The following is a 23,687-nucleotide window of genomic DNA, read 5'->3' as shown; positions in this document are numbered from 1 at the left end:
GGCTTCTCGGACCTGTACCCTACTGCTCAAGGTTTATTCCTGAGTTCTGCTGCTGAACACACCTTCTAATGCCCACTTGAATCCCCTGAGAGCTCTGAGGCTGAGCCAGGTCTCCCGATGGCCTCTCCTAGCTTCAGCCTGAGACCAGAGGGCAGGGCCGTCCAGGGGCCAGCCAGCCGGAAAGATAATGTGTGAAGAGACTCTCCAGGAGGCTGTTCCTTATTTATTAGATTCCAGATACACGGGACCAGGACGGAAGAATCCTAGGGTGATTTACACCGAGGTATTTGGGGGAACACATACAGAGGCAGAAATACGTACAGGTGGATGAGGCAATGAGGGACTGCCGCTTTAAAAAATATATACATCTTAAGAAGCCATTCCAGCCATATTATCATTATTAGAAAATAAAACAATCTTTCCACACAGTGCTTTTCTTTGGTGCTGTTCCGTGGGCATGGGCCCGTCTTCCTGTCACAAGTTTGTCACCTCTTCCCCATCACCTCCCCGCCATCTTCTCCATCTGCTCAGGGGGAGGGGAGAGTCTGGAGGAAGGGACCCAGGCCAGGCTGCGGATTCTGCCTCCTCTAAGGCCCTGCCATGGCCTCCCAGCCAACACCCTGATCTGCTCTTGGGAGCTTCCTGCTTGGTTCTTAAATTTGTGACCTCAGAAACGAAGTCTCCTGTGTGCAAAGACTAGGAGCCACTGTTCAGGTTCACGTGCGACAGAACCACTCCATAAGCTTTGGAAAGAGTGGGGACACAGGGACCAGACAAAACCCAGCCAATACCACCTTCTCCATGGTTGGATTTGTACATTTTATTTCTTGGTTCATTTCAATGACCTGTATCATGAGAGTACAAGCAAGAAGGGCTATTTCCTCTTTACAGATTTTCCGGGAACAGCAGACTTGGGGTAAACGTGAGTTCCGCTCTGTTGGGGGGCAGGGTGCCCTAAACTCTCCTCACTCCACCAGCCCACCTAAGTCAGGGCCGCCCTCTTCCCAGGGAGTCCCGAGCTGGCTAGGCCCCCAACTAAGAAGCAGGAACTGAGAAGGTCAACTCTTTCTCTGAACGTTGACGGACCCATCAAGTACAAACCGGGGCCTGGCCTTCCCATCGCACGGACCTCCCCTTGTCCCTGGGACATTTCCTGGTGCCACTGGAATTGTTTAAGCATAAAAGCAGCCCCAGCGTCCACCTCACTGGCACCCAGCCATCACGACCACCGCCCCCTCTCCTGCTCGAAACAGGCTCTGACGCCAGGACGGCAGCAGAAGCCCTGGATCCGGCGAGGGAAAGCTACCCTGTGTGCAGAACAACACCCGCCCAACCTAGGCGCATGGCTGGCCGGAGATGCTCCTCCCAGAGAAGACGGACTGCACATGCAGGTGCACACAAGCCCTGCCCTGGCTGGCGGCTCGAGCCCTCCTGCCTGAGCAGGAAGTGATGCTGCAGAGAATGGGGTGCGGGGCGATTCGATGCCGCCCTCTGCCCCACCCCCTCAAGCACAGGGCACAGCGAGACTCTTGGGGACGCTCTCAGCGCAGACCCCACGTTCTCTCCCAGGGAAGTCTCTCCAACTCAGACCTTGGGGCACAGGCCCTAATGTTAGGTTAGGTTAGACTTGGGTTTTGGCCTCGGTGCCTGATGCTGAGGAGGTGCTTGTGCCTGCGCTCAGATCCTGCAAGGGGAGCTGGGGAGGAAGCATCCCGGATAAGGTTGTAATTCCAATGCTGACGTCAAGCGTCAAGTGACTGTGGCCTCCGATTTCCCACAGGCAAAAGGGAGGGGAGAGGAGCACCCCCCACTCGTCTTGAGGGCCCTGGGAACCCTGGACATCTTCCGTGTGAGGACATCGGAAAACCCCTACAGAGCTGCTGGGTTGTGGCCAACCCTCCTGCCTGGGGGACCTCGCCCCGTCCAGGAGGGGAAGTTCAGGAGGAGCGGTGGGGGGAGGGGGGGAGGCGGAGAGTCAGCGAGGCAGCACCAGCAGCAGCTGCTTCCCTCGGAAAAGCCTCGAGCCTGTGGAACAGGGCACCCGGCCTCCTGGTGTGCTGGTCCAGGCCACAGGAGGCTGGGTTAGAATGGGTGTGGAGTCCCCAGAAAAGTGTCCCAGGTGGGGCTGCCCTGATCCCTGCTTTAGAAGGTAGCTGCTGGGGGGGGGGGGATGGCATTTTCCATCACATTTAATGCCCCTTCACTCTCGAGATCCCTAAGCAGCCCTCAGCCAACCTGTGTGCACCATTGGGGGTATTGAGGCTGCCCGCCGAGTGGGTTATCATGGACTTCGTGGCCACTCACACAAGTCAGGTGGCCAACTGTCCCTATTTGCCCGGGACAGAGGGGTTTCCTGGGACATGGGACTTTCAGCACTAAAACCAGGAAAGTCCTGGGCAAACCAGGGTGGTCGGTCACCCTACAGAGCAGCCAGGAGGCCTGAGGGGGTCCGGTCAGAGCTGGGCCCTCGCAGTGTGCCTCCACACTCCTTAGTCCAAGGGTGGCGGGAACAACCCCTCCTGTGGCCCCCAGTCGCCCAGCCCTTGGGAAGGCAGGGGCGAGGCTGTCTTGCTGTCCACTGCGCCTGGAGGCCACCCAGGATCAGGCAGGCTGGCCTCAGGGTTCCCCTGCCTGCTGACCTCTGCTTCTGGGCCTTTCTGTGCTCAGCAAAGGTTGGTGTGGGCCTCTCCCCATCCTGCCCCGACCCCCCGGGACTGTCAGTGGAGAATCAGAGCGCCCAGGGGCCCTCAGATGGGGCCAGCCCCCCCCCCCCCCCCCTCCCCCCGCACATCCACCACTTCCCACAGGCCCATGAGCTCTGGACTTGCCCTGAAGGGTGACGGGGAGGGAGACGCGAGCAGAAGGAGGAGCTCCGGGGAGTGTTGTCAGGACCTTGCTCTTCTCCGAGCCAGCACTGTTCCGGGCTACGGGCCCTGAAGTCATCTTGGCTGGCTGAACCCACTGTCTGAGTGAGCTCTGAGGTAGGGGCAGGAAGTAGCAAGGGGGACTCCTGGGGGACTCGGCAGGCCCTGTGCAGTGGTGATGAGCAGGTGGAGTTGTGCTGAGGGGTGGGGCGCCCAGGAAAACGTGTGAGTGCTGGCGGCTACTCTTCCGATGGTGAGTCCTGGCTGGGAGCTGAGTGTGTGCTGAGCTGAGCGGAAAGATGGAGGAAGGGAGCCCGTCTGGACTGTGGAACGTGTAGGGCCTCTTGAGGGGCCCCAAAGAACCTCAGAGGAGGTAGGGAAGAAAGCGCCTGCCCCCTGGGACAGGAAAACCTCCAGGTGGCACCCAACGTGAGTGTGCCAGAATCCTGGGCACTGAGCACTGCCCACCCAGGCCCTCGGTGGGGGAGGGCAGGGTGGGGTGGGGTCAGGAAACGGACACGCTGCCTGTTGGTGGTTTGGTGGGAAAGGGGCACTTCCTCAGTGGTCTCCCGTCTCGGGGAGTCAGCCCTGGCTGGGCCTCCGCACTGCCCATGAGAAGGAAAAACATACCAAAGAAAAAGCCAGTTACAGGTGAGCCCACGCCCTGCCCTCCCCTCCCGGTCCCCCGCCCCATGGCACCCAGGACTCCGCACACAGCTGGGGGCGAGAAACCCCTTCCTCTGGGACCGCTCGTGGCCATGATACAGGGCTTGAAGGTCGAGGCTGGTGGCTGTGGAGGTCTCTGGGTCAGTCCGTCCGTTTGTGTGTCCGTCCGTGGGCAGGAGCCGGTACGCGTGCCGGGCCATCAGACCTTGGCCTCCAGCATCTCCAGGAAGAGTTTGTGCATGGGCACCTTGCCCTGCAGTTTGACGCTGTAGAAGTGCTGCACGGCCTTGGCGGCCGTCTGCCGCAGCAGGGGCAGCGTCAGCAGCAGCTTGCCCGTCCTCCGCGGCTCCTCGTGGCGCTGGCTCAGCTCGTAGTCCTGCAGTGCCTCGTGCAGCAGGTCCTGCAGCTTCTGGACTGCCTCCAGATCCTCGATGTACATGGAATCTGTGGGCACAGGGTGAGCATCAGCGCACGTGGCTGGAGAGCGCTGCCCTGGGGCGTGGGGGCCACCCCTGGCCCTTGGGTCTCTGCTTTGGAGCCTTGCAAATCTTTACTTTACAAAAAGGGAAACCGAGGCTCAGAGAGGTTAAGCTGCCAGTCTGAGGCCAATGACAGAGCTGGGGCTCTGACCCAGGGAGAGATCTGTATCTCTGGAGGACACTTTTGAGAAACCACCAAGAGGTGGCAGCGGAGACCCTGAAGGGCTTGAACATGAGCAGACCTGTCATTGTCCTGAAGGTGCCGGGTGGACTCGAGCCAGACAGGTGGAGTTGGAATCCTGCATCCCTCACTTGCTAGCTGTGTGACTTTAGGCAAGTTATCTAACTTCTCTGTGCTTCATTTTCCTCACTTGTGAAATGAGATAATAGCCATACTTTACCTCTGCACATCCCCTGCTTCCTACAGGCCCACAAGCTCTGGACCTGCCCTGAAGGGTGTGAAGGGGAGGGAGAAGCAAGCAGAAGGAGGGGCTCTGGGGAGTGTTGTCCAGTAAAGGGCTTAATACAAGTAAAGGGCTTAAAACAGTACTTGTCTCAAAGTGCCCAGCTAGTGGTATCATCACCACCACCACCATCATCATCACCTTCATCTCCATCATCACCTTCATCACCATCATCTTCACCACCACCACCATCATCACCATCATCACCATCATCATCACCTTCATCACCTTCATCACCATCATCACCCCCACCACCACCATCATCACCATCATCACCACCTTCATCACCATCATCTTCACCATCATCATCACCATCATCACCATCACCATCAACATCATCACGATCATCATCACCGTCATAACCATCACCACCATCGTCATCACCACCACCACCATCATCACCTTCATCTCCATCATCACCACCATTGTCACCTTCATCACCATCATCACCCCCACCACCACCATCATCACAATCGTCACCACCTTCATCACCATCATCTTCACCATCATCATCACCATCATCACCATCACCATCAACATCATCATGATCATCATCAGCGTCGTCATCACCATCATAATCATCATCATCAGCACCATCACCACTACTACCATTGCTGCTGCTACTGCCAGGCACCAGCTCAAGTCTTCAGCACCATCTCTAACCTTACAAAGTGCTGGTTCCAGAACAGAGACACAGGCAAAGGGGCTGAGCTCTGTGTCTGGGTGCCCTGTGGTGGAAGGCGTAGGAGGGACTGAAAGCACGTGGCTGGAGGCATGGGTTACAGGGATGGAAGATGCCGTTGGGAGTTCTCTAACATCCTGGGGAGGGCTTTGGACTTGGGCCCGGAATGGGGGATTCAAACAAAATTTATCTAAGTCCCAGCAGGGCAGGGAGGCACCCGCCGACAGCTGGGTTATAGTTGAGTCTGAGCCTAAGCAAAGGGAATCTCCTGAAACCTACTTCCTGGCTTCGGGGTAAATAACCAGGCTTCTTCCGATGATCCTCAAAGACCCTCGCCACCGTCCTGAAGTGCGGCGCCCCATGCCCGCGAACACGGGTGGGTAAGGGTGTGTGTGAGCCAGTGCGCCGATGCTCTGGGTGGGTTGCCAAGGAAGGCTGGGCGGGCTTCCTGAATTCCTCCAAGGAGCAGGGCAGTTCCTTAGCATGCTGGGCTGGTTTAGATGCCGGACTGCAAGGGCAGCTGCACCTGCTGGCTGACCCCAGTGCCTCCCTCGGACCCCCTGGACCCACACTCGGCCCATGCCTCCACGGGTCCTGCCTCTTTCTCACGGGAGGACAGCAGTAGAATGAGGTAGATAAGCGTCTGGAGGCTTAAATGCTATGTGACGTTGGCCGAGGGACTTAGGCTCTCTGAGATCTCCTCGTCAGTAAAATGGAGCAAATGAGAGCGCAGACCTCCCAGGGGGTGGGAGTTAAATGAAGTAGCACATTACCAGGCACTTTCTCAGCATCTAATAAATGTTCCTATTACCATTATTGTGAGGACTCAGACTGCGGGCGAGCATCCTTGCAGGGCTGGGCTGTTACTGGCCCCATACTCAAGACCCTTCCACATTTTTCTCTTCCTCGTTTCCAAGGCAGTGAGGACTCCCTCTTTGCCAGTTAGAGAGGAAGGATGGCTCCTTTCCTACCCCCTCTGCTGTTTACAGAGTATGCACCCAAGATGCACTGGTGCCTGTAAGGCTGGGACCCGGCCATCCGGACTCCCTGCCTCCTGCCGGCTTCCTCTCCCCATCCCCCCACCCTCTCCAAGGAGGCCAAAATTGGCAGCTGCCTTCGACCAAAAATGAAATAAAATAACATTGCAAGATTAATTTCTTTGCAATCCATCAGTGAGTCTGTATCGATGGCATTGATAAACTGTTAATTACAAAATCAATGGCTATGAATTTTCTCTGCTGTCAGCGAGCCTTGGAGATGGCGGGACTCAGGGTGAAAGGCAGCCTGCAGGCTCCCGCGGGGCCGTGGTCTGGGGCCACAGCCTGTCCCTGATGGGCTTCACTCTTCTGCCCAAAGTCAGTCCCCTGAGCCACGGCTGACCGGTCTTGTCCTGTGCACTCAACCTCAGCAGGGGCACCCACAGTGGAACCTTGGGGCTGCCACCAGGACCGCTCTATGATCTCCTGGCCCCTGTCCCTCCTCCAGCCAACTGTCTGTCTGGGTGACTTTCCCACCTTGCTGTGAGGGACAAGTCACTCCCTTACAACCTTCATGGTTCCCTACATTGACCTTATTACAACCCAATCTCTTCCTAGCCCTGGAGCCTCTGGTCTGACCCTAACCTGCTTTTCTACCCTAATCCCTGAACAGCCCTGTTCTTGCCCCACGTCCTGCCTGAAGCTACTTGTCCACTATGCAGCCAGGACCTTGAGCGTCACAAATTCATCCTTCTCCACCTCAAGCTTCCTGTGCCTGCACATAAGCTGCAGGATGGCCTGGTAGATGCCACCCGAGCAAAAAGTCCGGGTTCCTAAAACTTCATCTCACATGACAAAGTGTCTCCTCAGGCAAAGCTTGATGCCAGCTGCGGCTCCCGAGGGGCTCATGTTATGATATGTCGATCCTCAGGTGGTGCGTGTGTGTGTGCATATGTGTGTGAGCATGCATTTGTGTACGTGTCTGTATGTACGCATGCGCCTGTGTGCATGTCTGTGCAGGTCTGTATGTGTTGAGAGCAAGGTATGAGATGCCAGCCGAGCTAAACAGCCATCTGAAAGCCCTTGCAGCTTGGTGTGGAGGGGTGGGGTGGAGGCGACAGTTGAGTGGCCTCCCCTCTCTTCACTCTCCTCCCCAGCATGGGCCAGCTTGATCTCTAGGTTTGGTCTGAAGTGGTCGAGAGAGTCCACAATGGAGGACATGCCCTCCACCACCTTGCTGGGTCTCGCTGTGCTCACCTGTCTGCTGTCCCCGTGTTCCCCCTCCTCGTCTGCCCACCCAAGCTCCCAGCCCCTCTGCAGTGGCTGGCGAAGATGCTGCCCTCTGAACAGGTGGGCACAGGGGACTCTGAGGGTGGGGAAAGCAGTCTGCGTGACATGCAGTGATGGAGATCTGTCATTACGCATTTGTCAAAACCTACAGAACCGTACAACACACAGAGTAAACCCCGATGGAAACTATGGACTTTTGTTAATAATAATGTATCAATATTGGCTCATTCACTGTAACAAATTACCACACTAATGCAAGATGTTAATAACAGGGAAAACTGTGTGCGGGGTTGGGGGCGGGGGTGGGACAGTATATGGAACTTGGACTATCTGCTCAATTATTCTGTCAATCTAAATTGTGCTTTTAAAAAGCCAACAGCGCCAGCATTCTCCAACAAAGAATACATTACACTTTTGGAATCTTCAGCTGTAAATGGTCTCTATAGAAGCACGTAAAATTTTAATTATTGTTTTGCATCAGTTTATTAATAAAAAGGATCTGAACTAAAAAAAAGTGCTTCTTTCTCTGTACAGATCTTCCTCGACTTATGATGGGGTTGTGTCCCTTAAACCCACTGTCAGTTGAAAATATTGTAAGTCGAAAATGCATTTAATACACCTAACCTACTGAACAACAACTTAGCCGAGCCTACCTTAAATGTGCTCAGGACACCTAACGTTAGCCGAAATTGGGCAAAATTATCTAACACAGAGCCTATCGGTTGTTCACCCTTGTGATCACGTGGCTGATGGGGAGCTGCGGCTCGCCGCCACTGCCCAGCATCATCAGAGAGTATCGTACAGCCTATCGCTAGCCCGGGAAAAGACCAGAATTCAAAGGATGGTTTCTACTGAATGCATATCACTTTCACACCATCGTAAAGCCAAAAAACCATAAGTCGAACCATGGTAAGTCGGGGACTGCCTGTATTACGTTAGGTTCCCCAGGAGCAGAGCCTGAGGCAAGGGTTCGGGTGGATTTATAGAGGGTGTGCTTTCAGGAGAAAGGGAGAGAGAGGCAGGATAGAGCGACGGTGGGAACAAGCAGGGCAAGGATGCAGCCTCGGCGCAGAGCTCTGATCCCACCTCGCCAGGAGTCCAGCCTTGTGTTCCTCTGTGTGGATCCACCACTGGCTGAAGGTGCCAAGGTACATACCCCTCTGGGCAAGGCAGGTGAGGGTAGGTCTCTGGTGGAGAGGGCAGCTGTGAGCTGTTAGCTGCAAAGCTCAGCAGCTGGAGTGTGGGTGCACTAACCCAGTAAAGGGGGTCTGAGTGGGGCATGAACAGCATCCCTTGCATTCTCTGTGAAGCCATTTGTTAGGGGGACCTACTGTCCTGGTTTGCCAGGGACTGAGGTTTCCAGGGACATAGGACTTTCAGTCAAAGCGTGACAGTATCAAGCAAACTGGCTGGTTACCCTGTTTGTGCCGTCTCCATCCGGTAACCAGCTCTTCCCTTCCATTTGCTGATAACACTTTGTTTCCTCTAATAATAATGCTAATAGTTGATATTTATGGAACATTTCCTCTAGGCCAGGCACTGGGCTAAGTCCTTTATCTTCATTCGATCATTTAATACAAAAGCATCTGGAGGAGGTACTCAGATATCCCCACTTTACGCACAAAGACAGAGCGAAGGAAGGTGGCCAACCTGCCCAGGGTCAGAGCTGAAATTTGCACGTGGGTCCATCTGACCCAGACTTGTGCAGTGAGCCCTACCACAGGCCGTCCCATGGCAGAATTATGTGTGTGTGTGCTGACACTCTCTTTAGGACAAGGATCCTGCCCCTCTCCTTCTGCGTTCCCACCCCTCACCCCGGCACCCAGCACAGCACCCTGCACAGGGTGGACGCCCTCTAAGCGTGGACACAGTTTACATTCAAGCTCCCTCATTCGTATCACCAGGGCCAGCCCCTCTCCCCAGACAATCCGGCCAGAAGTTGGTGGGACTAAAGAAATGGAGCGAGGCCTCCTTTTCAATGTCAGACTCAGCCACTCAGTTGGGAAGGTTTTCTCTCTTGTGCCTGAGCAATTTGATTGAGAGATTCAAGGAGTGGGCATAAGCTTGGGTCAATTCTGGAATCAGAGGATGTTGGTTTGAGTCCTAGTCTGTGTGACCCTGAGCAATTTGCTTCACCTTTCCAAGCCTCAGTTTCCACATCTGTAAAATGGGGTTAAAATAATAAGAACTTTGCTCGTAGGGTTGTTTGTAAGGATTCCATAAGTTCATAGCTAATTTATTTAACAAGATGAGCAATTAATATGTGCCACGCATGTTGTAAGCATAAGATAATTAGATATAAACACATCCCTTCCATAGTCTTGTGGGGTAGAGACTGTGCATTGTTCCCATTTTGCTGACGGAGAACTGAGGCCCAGATGAAGCAATTCGCCCAAGTGGCAGAAGCAGGATTTGACTCAGCCCCTGGTTCTAGAATCTGTGTCCTTAGCCAGTGTGCTGGTCTAGATATCGGGGCTCAGCACAGCCCCCTACAAATCAAGGGTTAGGGAATACTTGACCACTGCTGGCCAACACCACCATCTTTTTAACTCCAGGCCGCTCCTTATACAACCTTGGTGACAACAAGCTCCATCACGTTCATACCATCCCTGCCCCTTGCAGTGGCCCCGCTCTCAGGCCCCAGAGCTGTGCCCCCCGACCCACCAAGAGCTCTCGAAGCTCCACACACCTGCCCTCACCTGAGTTGGCCAGGGCCAGTGCCTTGAGCGTCACAAACTCCTCCTTCTCCACCTTGAGCTTCTTGTACCTGCGTACCAGCTGCAGGATGGCCCGGTAGAGCTCTAGCAGGCCGGCAAGGCGGGAGTGCTCCTCATCCATGATGTAGTCCTCAGCATACACCAGCTTGTCGTCATAGGGCAGCGAACGGTACACGATGCCCAGGATGAGGATCTCCATCCAGGCACTCTGCAGCAGGCTCATCTGGTCCCCCAGGGAGAGGTTCGAGAAGCCTGCGGGCAAGAGGGGGCAGGAGGGCAGCGAGGGTCAGGGGGCTAGGCCAGGAGCCTCCCTGGGTCTGGCTGGAGGGCGGTGGGGGGGTTCCCAGGCATCTCCAGATCCTGCCCCTCCCTCCGTACCCGCCGGACTCATTGTCCTTCCGTTGGTGGAAGAGGCAGACATGGAATTCACAGAAAAGACTTCCATAACAAGAGCTCAGTCAGTGTTGACAGCCGTTGTTATTATTGTTGTTAGTTCTACGGTATTTTTCAAATGTCTGGAGAGGCTTTTTGATTAATTAAATGCATTTGTAATTCAAGGAGTTATTGAGCTCCTCGTAGAATCAGGAGGTGGCGGTACAGGGTCCCCTCCAACCTGGGTCCCCTGCATCCAGGCACCCCTCCTCTGCTCAAAGCAGGGGAGGTTTCGTGGTTTTAAAGTGACTCCTGAACCAGAGTCTCAGCTGCAGCCCAGAGACCCAGGGGCCGGACCAGGAACAAGGACTCAGCTGTTCCCGGCCTCAGAAGGCCCCAGTGAGTGCAGCCTGGGGCTGCTGAGAGCTCAAGAGCCCCCCAGGTCAGGGGAGCAGCCTGTCCTCCCAGGGGTCAGACCCCTGCTTCTGGCCTCCACTCTCCCTAACGATGACCCAGCTGTCCTATATCCTGTGAGCTTGGAATCATGGGAGTCTCCCCTCCCTGCTAGCAAGGAAGCTGACTCCAGAGTGGAAGACGGCTGGGGGTGGGGACAGCTCCAGAACTGTGACACTGTCATGTCCAGTGTGCTCTGGAGATTGCCTGCGCTTGAATCCTGACTCCCACTTACTAGCTGTAGGCTGACCTTGTGAAAACTGTGCAGCTTCACCAAACCTCAGCTTCCTCATCTATGAAATGGGTACATTAGTCATGCCTGCCTCAGAGAGTTGCCATGAGGTCTAAACGAGACAATGATTATACAACATACAACACATCTGTGGAGCTCTTACCATTATTATTAACAATGAGATGAAAGTCTTCGTCTGCAAAATGAGAATAATATACTGGAATTGCATTATATATGCACTTAATTTAGGCAAAGTCAATTACTATCTTGATTTGAGAAAGAAGGAAAAAAAGAAGGAATGAAGGTAAAAAGAAAGGGAGGGAGGAAGACAGCTGATTTTCAAATGTCTTGGTCACTAAACACAAGGCGGTAACTTCAAGGAGAAACTCAGTGATGGGTTCCAACACTGACCGCACCAGATTTACTAAAGGGAGGAAAAGTACCCACAAAGCGATTTGCACCACATGTCATGGGCAACTGAAATTAAGGGGTCTCCGGGGGTAATTTTGCTTATGTGGGACCCTTTACTTCATTAGCTGACCTAGAACCTAATCGTGCGGGATGCAGCAACCTGATGTGGGTGCTGGGAGGGTGAAGAGATGCGCGTGCAAAGTACTTAGGACTACTCCTCAAACACAGTCGGTGCTCAGCAAACCTGAGCTGGGGGTGGTGACAGTTGTAGCTGCTGTTACTATTATGGTTGTTGTTAGTGGCACGTTACTGGCATGATTCTTCCTATGCTACTGGGCTGGAAGCCTGGGGTGGGCCCGAGCTTCTGGACTGGCCCATCGCTCCGTATTTCCATAGAGTCTATCTCACCCTCATTCGCTGTCCTGTCTCTAAAGTCCCCTGTCCCTCACTGTTTTCCAACCAGAGCATGAATGTTCAACATAGGGGGCACTGCTGGGACTGAAGCCCCCTTCACTCGGCAGGCCACGCTTTCCCCGTGAGTACCCACTCAGCCTGATCATCATGGTTCCCAGGCCCCATCTGTACAACCCAGACCTTGGACCACCACCTGGCTGCTGGCCTCCATGGGTGACTGACAGAAGAGCTGGAGTGATTACACCGACTGACCCGGGGCAAGCCCGGATGGACATGCCTTCTCAGGGGAGAGGCTGTGGCACAGAGGGGTCAGGTGCACGTGGGTTGTTACCCGGACCCAGTGTGGGAGAGGGTGTGTGGCTGCCTGTGGTGGCAAGGAGAGCCAGGAGGTAATAAAAGATAGATAGAAATGGACATCCAATTTCCCTTATCGGGCCTCTGAGCAGGAGAGGCCTTGGGCGACATTAATTAACAGATACCAATCAGCCAGCACATGAGGGTGTGTATGTCGGAAGGTGGGGGACTGCATGGGGGCGTCTGAAAGCAGACAGACTGGTAGGGAAGATGCAGGAGGTGGATGGGGCAAAATTAATAGACAATGGAATTTGAAGGTGGCAGAGAGGGCAAGGTAAGAGCTAGGCTTCGGGGAATGAAGGAGAGAAGACCTGTGTGAGGCTAATCATGCAGGGACGGCCACTAGAAGAAGGAGAGAAGCTGCTTCTGCCCCTTCATTCATTCCACAGATATTTACTGAGCACCAATAAGTGCCAGGCCCTGTGCTAGGCACTGGGGACAGAATGGCGAGCTCAAATCAGAACTGGTTCCTGCCTTCAGGAGCTCACGGTCAAGAGGGAAAGATGTACCCCAAGTACCACTTGTCACCATGACGTCACGGCAGGAGACAAGGATACAGTGACTTAAAGAGAGCTTTGTGCCACCATCAGAGGATGCACCTGTGAGGCCTGTGTCCACACCTCTCTGCCAGGCTGATCTGAGTAGTGGACTCAGCCTGACTAATCTCTTCCTCTTCGAGCATCTTCAAAAGGAGGTGGAAAGAGCTTTGAAAACCCAGACGTACAACCAGAGCGCTGGATGGCGTATGTAGGCGGCTTCGTTTTGCACAAGGAAGGGGGGAAATATTTGATATTTTCTAATACTTGAAAAAAGTGCAACTATTTTCTAATATTTGAAAATAGAAACCCTAGAAGGAAAAATGAGAAATAAAAACTGCTACCTCTAGGAGGACGGTGGGGGGAGGGGATAAGGAGGTGAGACATCTGCGTAAACATTTGTGTCTCGTTTTGGCTTTTGAATCTGTCCATGTGTAAGGTGTCCAAAAATAAAGTCAAATCAAGCACAAAACAAAAGGCATGCTCCCTTCAACCTAGCGATTCCACCACCAGGAATTTCTCCTAGAAAGAAAAGTATGCATAAATACACAAAGATAAACGTGAAAAGAGCGTTTGTTAGATCTGTTTGTAATGACCCAAAGCAGGAAACAGCCTAAATGTAACTAATCTAGTACACGTCCTTATTATATAAATGTAATAAATGTAATTATTGGTTAAATGAACGGCACATTAGAAGCCAAAGAAAGAAAGAGGTAGAATTGTTTGTGTGGATGTAGAAAGACACCAAGAGCGTAAGCAGGGAAGGAACCATTAAGAACACAGACACCAGAGCCAGACTGTTGGAATCCTAGCTCTACTGACCACTGGCTGTGTGTGACCCCGGGCAAGTCCAGTCTCTGTGCCTCAGCTTCCTCATCTGTGAAATGGGAATAATAATATTACATCCCTCTTGGAGTTTGTTTGGATTAAATGAGGTAAGGTGTGGAGCACCCAGAACACTGCTGAGCACATGGTAAGTGCCACTATTTTATACAATCAGATGAAATAAGCAGAGCATCCAGCAGGGTTGCAGTATGATCCCACGGCAGGAGGGGAGAAGCATGCACACACGCACACACACAGGCGCAGTGGCTGTAAAAGCACAGGAAATTCCCAGAAGGGTGCGTAAGAAAGGGATTTGGAACTCATCATTTCCATGCCTCTGTTACATCAATGTCTTTACCAGAAGCACACATTTGCTTTTATTTCAACCCAAACGGGCTGAAGTACTCTTCCCCGCCCTGCAGCTCGGTCTCCCTCATGAAGTAATCGGTGATTCTGCGACAGAGGGGGCTGCGGGGAGAGGCTGGGGGTGGCCCGTGCCCCTGGAGTTCGGCCCCTCTCTCCCCAGGTCTCCCACCTCGACCTCCGCTGCCCTGGAAAGTTGCTTTATCTGCACTGAGTGATCTAATAACACTCAGGCTCTTCCCAAGCCCCCATCCCCCAGTGATTTGACAGCACAAGCTCCTGGAATTTAAAAAAAAAAAAAAAGTGCACATAATTTGTGGCAAGTGGAGTTCATAATCTGTTAATTTATTATCGTTTCTGTCGACCTGGAGGGCCATTAGCAGAGGTAATAAAGGGAGATGTAATTATAGGATCTGAGGCCACTCCAGACACAGCTGCTGTCACTCGGCAGCCCATATTTCATGGGCCGCTGGCGTTCTTCTCTCCCCAGCGTGAGGCAGACGGTGGCTACCTGGGAGCAGGGCTGCTGAGGGACCGTGCGTGAAGAGGCCTCTGAGGGGGGCCCCTGCAGAAGCCAAGCACATGTCAGCCTGGGCTGGGCAGGGCCAGCAGTGACTCACATGGCGTGGCCGGAGAAGGCTCTCCTGGCCAGGGCAGCCTGGAGTGGAAGGACAACGGGCTAATAACACCTGGAGGCTGCAGCTCGTCAAGTGGTACCCACTGCCTAGGAAAGCCTGCTGCCTCTTGTTCTAGTCTCTCGCTCATGGGAAACAAGAGGTGGCCACTCCAAAGACGTGGGCTTGTCCTGTGGGCCGCCCAATCCTTGGAAAATCAGCTCAAGGTAAAAACCTGCATTTGGGGTAGGGCAACTTCAGATGACTCAAACCAAAGAGTGGCTGCTATTCTGAGCAAACCACAGTCAGCCCCAAGGTCCCCATGGAACTCACCCTGTGAAAGCGTGTGTTCAAAAATGCAAGCAAAAGGGAGGGGGGTGCTGGGAATGACTTTGTGCTCAAATGACCCTTCCTTCTGGCTAAGCTGGTCGCTCACTGCCCACAGGAATGCGTCAGGTTCTGTGTGACAGCATGCGACTTGTGTTCACAGCATCTCACGCCCTTCTGGACTCTTCCTCCATGGCCACTGCTCATCAATCCTGAAGGCCTAACTCAGGTTCTGCTCTCTCCCCTGGCAGCCATGGCATCCTTCCTGCTTCTGAACTCCGTCCTGTGGTTCTTCTCACTGCATTCTAAGTATGCGCCTCATCGCATATGAAAAACAGGAGGTGGGAAATGGGTGGGCAGAGATGAAACAAGACTGGCCGTGGGTGTAGCTGTTGAAGCAGGGTAATGGCTACATGGGGGTTCAAGATACTATTTGGTCTACCTTTGTTTGAAAAATTCTATGATGGGGCCGGCCCCATGGCCAAGTGGGTTAAGTTCGCGCGCTCCACTTCGGCGGCCCAGGGTTTCGCCCGTTCGGATCCTGGGCGTGGACATCCCACATGCCACAACTAGAAGGACCCACAACTAAAATATACACAACTATGTACTGGGGGCGCTTTGGGAAGAAAAAGGAAAAATTAAATCTTTAAAAAAATTCTATGAAAAAGTTTTGGTTTTTTTTAATCATCCACCTTATTCCCAATGGGGATCCTTGGGGCAGAAATTAATCTAATTCTTTCTATCATCCACAACTCCTATCAAGACAGCTTACATACAATGAATGCTCAATAAATGCACGCAAAGGCAAGTATGAAGTGCTGTCTGTGTGCCAGGCTCGGGATCAGAGGCTAGAGGATGCTAAGGCATGTGGTGTGGTTTCCTGTGGTTAAGGGCAGCAGCTCGGGCTCCTCCTCAGAGCTCTAACTTGAGCCGTGTTGAGGAGTCAGTCCTTCTGCCTGTCCAGGAACCAGGGTGGACAGGAGCTGACACAAGTCCCAGGGTCGGGCCCTGGCTGGCATCCCCCTACTCAACCTGCTCTCTCCCGAAGGGCTGGTGAGCAGGTCTTCAGACGAGTTTTCCATCTAATCTGAGATGGGATTGACTTGATTAGTTTAAATATATCAGACACTTGATGTGTCATCACCCTTAACATGCAGTGGCAGGAGACTTTATTAATTAATTTTACCTTAAACACTAGAAGGTCAGGCCCAAATAATTCAGCATGCAGATTTATGCAAAATAGGCAAATTAGCATTTGAGACAGACAAATGAGCCCCTATGTTTATTTTATTTTTTAATCAAAAAGAATTCAGCTTTGGACAAGGAAAAATGATGATGTGAAAGGAGGTTTTTAATACTATTAGCAACAATGACAACCATGGTCACAGTCATCCACCATTTATCAAATACCTACTTTGTGTCACGGCTAGGTTAAGTGTGTTGTATCTCCTAGCATCGCGGTGAGGGGGGGTCTATTATGATTCCCATTTCACAGGCGAGGACACTGAAGCTCAGAAAAATGAAATGTCTTGAACAAGGCCAGTAAGGACAGAGCCGGGACCAGAGCGCAGGTGTGCCTGAAGCCAAATGTGCCCTTAACAGCCATCCGCTCTTCCCACTGCCCTTTTGGTTGGGCACAGATGAGAGAGGGAGAGGGGAGGTGGGAACACATGGAGAAAAATGGGTGCAGGGGAGACAGTGCCTCCTGGTTCTACACCCGCTCAAAGGTATCAAGGGGATGGGGTGGTAGGAGAAGGAAGCAGTGACCCAGGGGACCGCCAGGAGCCACTCCTGAGCCACTGCGGGGATGCAGTCGATCCACCGGGATGAGGAGCGTGTGATGGGAGTGGGGGCAGAGTGTGAGGGGCAGGACGAGCTGTACCCGATTTGGCCCTGGGTTACTGGAGCAATCCAGGCTGAGGTATCTTAAGCAGTGGCCTGACCCCACATCTGTGCTGAACCAGCACCGGGCAGATTCAAAAACTACTGAGTGTGTAATCCTGAGAGGCTGAGCTCCTTAGGAAGGGCGCTCTGCCAGATCCCCAGGGAGCCCATCCATGAGCAAAATGCCGGGGCCACCGGAGTCCCGGCAGAAGGCATTCCAGGCTTCCTGCCAGCTGAGTGACACCAGCACCACCTCCAAGCCCTTGTCCCGGGAAGGTTCCTTCTGCAGTTGTGCACACAATGTCTTATATAAGCACTTTCTGACTCATCCCAATCAACTGGGGGCCTCGGCATCTAAAGTCCAGGACATCTTTTGCCATACAACCACGCATGCTGTACTCATCTCTCAGAGCTGGTGACAAACACAAAAGGATCTGCAGACGGGAAGATAAACTGCCCCAGGTCACGGAGCCAGTAAGAATCTGAGTCCATGGCGGATCACTGCCAGAGGAGAGCAGGATGTCTCTACCACACTATGAGCCAAGCTGTCAGCCTGGAAGGAATAAACTGCACAGGCTTTAGAAAGCTCCCCAACACGTGTGTAATGCAGAACATGTGGGTATCGGTGTCTACAAAAATAAAATTAAAAATCAGCTCCCACCGTTTATCCAGAACAAGAGAAGCTGAAAGAGGGGCTGGGGGCCCCATGCAAGGAAGAGAAGTCCATATGGCCAACAACCCGTTGATTACACATACTATCCACGCTGGAAATGATCTTCAAGTCACACGATGCAGATGAAGAGCCAGGCCTGCCTTAGATCAGGCAAGTGGCAACAGTGAGCACGCAACTGATGGTAGCACATGCCAAAAGCCGCACACGCATGCTCACATTTCATCCTCACGTCAAAGCCCACAAAGGAGTCACTGCTGTGACTCCCTGTTTGCAGAGAGGTCAGATGACCTGCCCAGGGTTACACAGCTAGTAAACTGCAGACCCAGAGCTTGAATCCCAACCTGATTCCGAGCCCATGCTCTTAACCGCTCCACTCCCCCTGCCTCTAATAGGAAGCAAGAGAGCCTGTTCCTCTTCTGCATTATTTCCCAGCATATTTCCAATAAGGTCTACAAGAAAACCCTACTCTTTGGCCTTTAAGAGTTCAAAGAACTTGCTCTTGGAATACGACCTGTTGTAGATGCAATCACAGCCCTGCAGAATGAGAACCGGTTCTGAAGAGCCCCCAGCAGTTCAGGAACATTACAGGACCTTCCAAACACCTTCTCCCCTCCAATCCCACAAGGAGAGAAAAGGAGCCCAGAGAAAAACAGGCTTGCCAAGATTCCACAGGGTTCCTGGGTCCCAAAGCATCGGAAGCTGGCCGCGGGAAGAGTGACTGAGAGGCCCTGGCTGCACTCTCCCCCTAGTCCCACGTGACTCACCTGGGATGTGCTTGGCCCAGCCAATGATGACCACAAGCTCCCTATCTGCCAGGTCACACAGAGTGGTCAGGGCCTTGATGTCCCCCTCGGGCATGCCAGGGGGAGGCATGGCGTAGAGCTTGTCCGGCTCAGCCACCAGCAGGTACGACACGATCTTGGTCACTGCAAAGACCAAAGGGGGAATGTAAATGCCTGGGAACAGAGGAAAGGGGCCAGGATGGAGCCTGGGAGGGCTCAGGATGAAAAGTCGGGTTCTGAGGAGCCGCAGGAAGGTCAAACATGGCTGTCATCATCTCCCCACCCTTTCTGACTCCACAAAGTTGCTGGCCGTAGTGATTTGGGCTGTTGAGAAACATCCCTCTAAGGGAAGTTGCCTGGTGAATTCTCCCCAGAGGAACCTGCTTCAGGTGGGAGGTGAGGGGGGGGCGTGTTCTGGATGCTGGAGCCCATGCCTTCCCAGGCCCATGCTTCATTTGATCCACATTCTGCGACATCTCATACAGAAAGGCCTTCTGAATGAAGCATCATTCTGCAGTATCTGACACCAATGCCAGGCACTGAAGTCACCTCCCCAAATCCACACTGTCCCCATAACCCAGTGGTGGGAAGATGGCATTTCCCCCAAAGGACGCCAGATGTCCTGGGTACAAATGCTGGCAAAAGGGCACAGACCGCCCTGGCACTCACATGGCTTTTTAGCAGGTGGGGAAATCTGCAAGCTCAGGTAGGGGCTGCTCTCCGAGTCCAGCCGTCGCTTGTATTTCTGGCGGCCTCCACGCACTCTGTCGAGACGCACTCCTGTTGGAGGGGAAAGAGAGACATCACCAGGGTGGCAGCACTGACTTCGGAATTTAAACACTGGCTAAGACCTTCAGGGCCATGCCCAGGTGGCCTTTGACAGCTGCCTCATTACCAGCCTCAGGCCAAGTGGTTGGACAATCCTAAAACGATTGTCTAACAGCAATGGCCCATCCCAGCTGCCCCAGGCCTGGTCTGGCCTCTCCTGATTCAGCATCCTCCTGAAATCCATCCCAAGCAACCTTTAGCCTCTAAGTCTTTCTGTCTCCAAAATGGAAAGCACAACAAAAGTACTCCAAGTGTTTGGGAAAGAAGACCCATTATTTTAGATCTGCTATGAAACCAGCGAGGTGAGTTAGTTCACCCAAGAGAAGACCTGAATCTGCCGTTAGCAGGCACCGCAGAAGAGCTAAAACAAGGATTTTTAGGCTTTTCACATAAGCGTGGCGGATGGTGTTTGTTACTAATGTCAATTTCTGGATCCCGCCTTCAGAGATTCCAGGATGGAATTCTGGAGTACATCTTCCACAGAAAGTCCCTGAGGGATGGGGATGCAGGTGGTCGAGCCACACCTACATCAATGCCTAGAAGTATTTTTTTTTTTGAGGAAGATTAGCCCTGAGCTAACTGCCGCCAATCCTCCTCTTTTTACTGAGGAAGACTGGCCCTGAGCTAACATCCATGCCCATCTTCCTCTACTTTATATGTGGGACGCCTGCCACAGCATGGCTTTTGCCAAGTGGTGCCATGTCTGCGCCTGGGATCTGAACCAGCGAATCCCGGGCCACCGAAGCAGAACGTGTGAATTTAACCGCTGTACCACCAGGCCAGCCCCTAGAAGTATCTTGATAGCAGGTGCAAAAGCAGTGGTGGCCACTCCACACTGACATCCATTTCCAGGAGTGAGACCCTATCCTGGAGAGATCCATTATTGTCTCTGTGTCCATACTGCCTTTAAGAACCCCCCCACACACACACACCCCGTTCCTGCTGTCTAGACAGACACGTGGATACCATTTGACACCCCCACCAGCTGGCAGGGTGGGCAGGACCTCAAACAGGCTCCTCATCCAAAGGCATGCAAGCTCAGACAGACCACCGACATGTACAGTCTGAGCTGAAGAGATGAAGGGGACCCATCCAGTGAGCTCCAAAGTATGAACTGCACAGAGAGCAGAGCAGCTCTCCTTTCCTTACTGTGAAATGGGCCTCAAATAAAACACAGAAAAAGTCAGAGACAGAGCCAGTCCTGAGAGGAGGAAAGCTCGTGGTGACAGCCTCCGCCTCTGAGGTGATGGGCCATGCTCAGCTTCCTGTTCCTCTCCCCAAAGGTCCACAGCGTCACCCTCGCAGCCCCAGTCAGCGATCTTCAGGGCCCTGCGGGGCACTTTCCCTCTGGCTCTTCTTCCTGCCCATCCTGTGCTTCTTCCATCCTCCCAGGAGGAGATGGTGACAAGCCAGTCCTATCAGTCCAGCCCTTTCTTGGAGAGAGGCAAGAGGAAGGCAGGAATACAGTCCTGCATCGCTTAACAACGGGGCAACGTTCTGAGAAATGCGATTTCGCCCTTGTGCGAACATTGTAGAGTGTACTTACACAAACCTAGATGGTAAAGCCTACTACACGCCTAGGCTGTATGGTACTAATCTTATAGGACCACCATCGTCTATGTGGTCCTTGTCTGTGAAGGTCTTTGTTGACCAAAAGGTTGAAAAGTCCAGTCGTCAGGGGCGTGGCTATAATTGTAACTTACAGGAAAGAGGATGGATTTAGACTCCATTCATGCAGGTGATTTTCTGGCTGTTTCTTAGTTAGGATATACAGCTACTAACTTTAAGTCTGGGACAAGAAAGGAAGTTTCCTAAGGCAATGAGAGTAATTGAAAGTAAAATAACTTTGTTTACTGAATGGGCAAGGGACGTCACTTTAAATGCTAATTGCCCTTGGGACTGAGGAATCTGGGATGACGCCATCCCCACGTGCTTCCAGTTAAGGGCTCAAACCACATCCTCCTCCCGGAGGGCAAGGAGGATGCTGTGAGCATACCAAACCCAGCAGACTGCCCAGGGGGACTGTCTCTTTGGGGCCAGTCATGGCTCAGCACTTTCATCAGCAGTGTCCTTTTTACCCACAACTTGGCACTTTTGTACTTGACACTGAACATGGCTGTAATGGACTTTTTTTTCAAGGAGCGGGTCCACCCAGCATCCTACCCCTACTTCCTATCTAAAGGCAATTCTCCTATTGTGGGTCATCTTGTTGGGGGCCTGTGTCCACCCCCTACTATGGATATCCAAGTGGTCCAGTTCCTCCTCCTCTGCAGCCTTTGGAGGTCAAAGTATGGACTGGTGACACAGGCACAGCCAATTGGAGGCTGTGATCAAACGGCACAAAGACAGAGAGAGGGTGAGGACTGGTCAGGGCAGCAGCAATGCCCTGAGCAGCACGGGCGTGGGCAGCCCTGGGCCAGACTCTCCTGGTTACTGCATCTCCTGTGCCCGGGCTCTCAGCGCTTCCCCTGGTCCTTGTCTGGCTTCTAAGTGTGGTCCTTGAGCCTCCTGATAGGCTTGCAATAAACTCCCCTTCTGCCTCGAGGGTTGGGATGGCTTGCAGCTGGCCACATCTGTAGTTGGGTTCTCCGAGAGCAGACCCGAGACAAGCACGTGTGTGCAGGCAGTTTATTGGGGAGGTGATCTCAGGAAGAAAGCCAACAACGAGTGTATTCCTGAGTGGGTTACTCCTGTGGGCAACCGAGCTCCAACATCACTGAGGACCCTGGGGCACAGTGCAGAACACAGCTCAGCTCCCCCTGCTGTGGAAGAGGGCCTTGGGGCATTGACCACCTCTCCTTGCAGTCACTGGCATCTCAGAGGTCCGGGCTGAGCAGACTCTGGTGGCCAGAGAAAGCCCTGGGCAGGGTTGCAGTCACAAGATGGCAGGTCAGCACCCACGTGATAGAGTGCTGAGTAAACATAGGTGGGCACCAACAGCTGCCTTCCTTCTCAAGGGGTGGTCCACGGGCAGCAGCATCAGCATCATCTGGGAGCTTGTTAAGCATACAAGAATCCCAGGTCTGCTCCCCCCGACTCCCTTCTCTCCTCCATCAGAGTCAGCATTTTAACAAGGCGATTGATGTGCACAGGAGTTTGAGAAGAGCTGCACTACAGCATCGCAGCAGAAGAAGCTGTCCAGTCGCCTTCCACCAGAACCTTGGACCTTGAAGGGGACAGCCGAATCCCGTCCAACACAAGACCTACATGTGCTGGTAGGACATCAGCTCACATTTACTCCCTCACCCCTCCCACCCCTCATGCTTCCTCCCCTGAAGGTTTTTGGGAAAAGCTCCCTGTTTAGAAGAGTTTTGCTGACCCCATCCAGTGACACAGCCACAAAGCAGCTCACCCCTGCCTACTGCACCCGGGCTCAGCCAAGCTCCTCCAAGCTCTGCTTCCCCTTGGAAAGCTGGCAAGACCATGAGTGAAAACACCAAGCTTCATTCCTCAAGGACGGGAGGGCCCCCCATTTCCTGAACACCTACTATGTGCCAGGGTCTGACGTGGAGTCCGGGATCAGCCCATTCCCCACTCCATTGACTTTCTCTCCTCTAGTCTCATGAGCTCTCCCCTCCCACCCAGCCTGCCTGACCCCAGACAGCAGTCAACAGTGGTGGGAACTATTCCACCAAAAATTTAAAAAGGCACCCATCCCTTAGCAAGGTAAGGAAGCAGGCAGTTGTCACCTCTGTTGCTGCCTCCATATGGAATGTTCTCAGTCCTAATACAGGGCCTGGCCCTTAGTGGGTGTTCAAGAAAGTCTTGACGCGTACAGGAAGGGATGTGCCTCCTCCCGCCTCCCATCCAGGCCGGGGGCTTCTTCCAGGGCTCCAGCACACGGGGCTTCCCCTACCGACCCGGCGCCCCTCCGGCCAGGGGCTGCTCACCGTCGTCCTCCAGGGTCTGTCATGGCACCCAAGGCACAGTGGGTGCTTAGAAAATGGGAGCCATCACTGTCTGCATCATCAACATCATCTTTCTCATGCTTCCCCAGCTCTGTGCACAACTCTCTGGTAAATCACGCTAATAATGATAATGACAGCCTCCTTTATGGGGGACTTCCTGCACATGTTGTTCCGCTTAATCCACAGCATATAAGGCAAGTGCTCTTATCCCCATTTTACAAACAAGAAAATCTGAGACTTGGAGGTTTGGTAATTTGTCCAGTAAAAGAGCCAGTATCCGAGCTCTTTGCCATTTCAGAGTATGGCCTCCAAGACACAGCAGGACACATTCTCCTCTAAATTTTCTCCTCCAGATCCTTACAGCAGAATGGTCAATGGCACCAATCAATAAATGTGTCAATTATCAGGTTGTAAAAAAAAAAAAACTAGCCTGTTGGGTTTGATTATGCACAAATGGACACCTGGTGTGAGGTGTGTCTGCTCTCCTTGCTTCGCGTCTGTTTTTCCAAGTCCCACGCCAGGCACTGGCTCAAACCACTCCAGCCCAGAGACCCGGTGAGCAAGGTCCCAGG

At 53.1% G+C, this 23,687-nt stretch overlaps 1 protein-coding gene across 3 annotated transcripts in view; it reads right to left on the bottom strand.

Annotated features, from left to right (window-relative positions):
- Positions 1-205: 205 nt before the first annotated feature.
- The window catches only part of ESRRB (estrogen related receptor beta), a 176,178-nt gene continuing 152,696 nt past the window's right edge, over positions 206-23,687 (bottom strand). For all 3 annotated transcript variants that reach the window (XM_044774083.2, XM_044774082.2, XM_070514110.1), the window contains 4 exons: positions 19,049-19,159; positions 18,362-18,523; positions 10,122-10,391; positions 206-3,974 (listed from right to left, as the gene is read on the bottom strand). In XM_044774083.2, coding sequence (XP_044630018.1) covers positions 3,730-3,974; positions 10,122-10,391; positions 18,362-18,523; positions 19,049-19,159 — 788 coding nt within the window. In that variant the 3' untranslated portion in view covers positions 206-3,729. The remainder of the gene's footprint in view (positions 3,975-10,121; positions 10,392-18,361; positions 18,524-19,048; positions 19,160-23,687) is intronic.

Source organism: Equus asinus, chromosome 7, assembly GCF_041296235.1.
Source record: "Equus asinus isolate D_3611 breed Donkey chromosome 7, EquAss-T2T_v2, whole genome shotgun sequence".
Lineage (NCBI taxonomy): Eukaryota > Metazoa > Chordata > Mammalia > Perissodactyla > Equidae > Equus > Equus asinus.
Note: the sequence above shows the minus strand (reverse complement) of the source record. Positions and strands in the feature narration are given on the sequence as shown.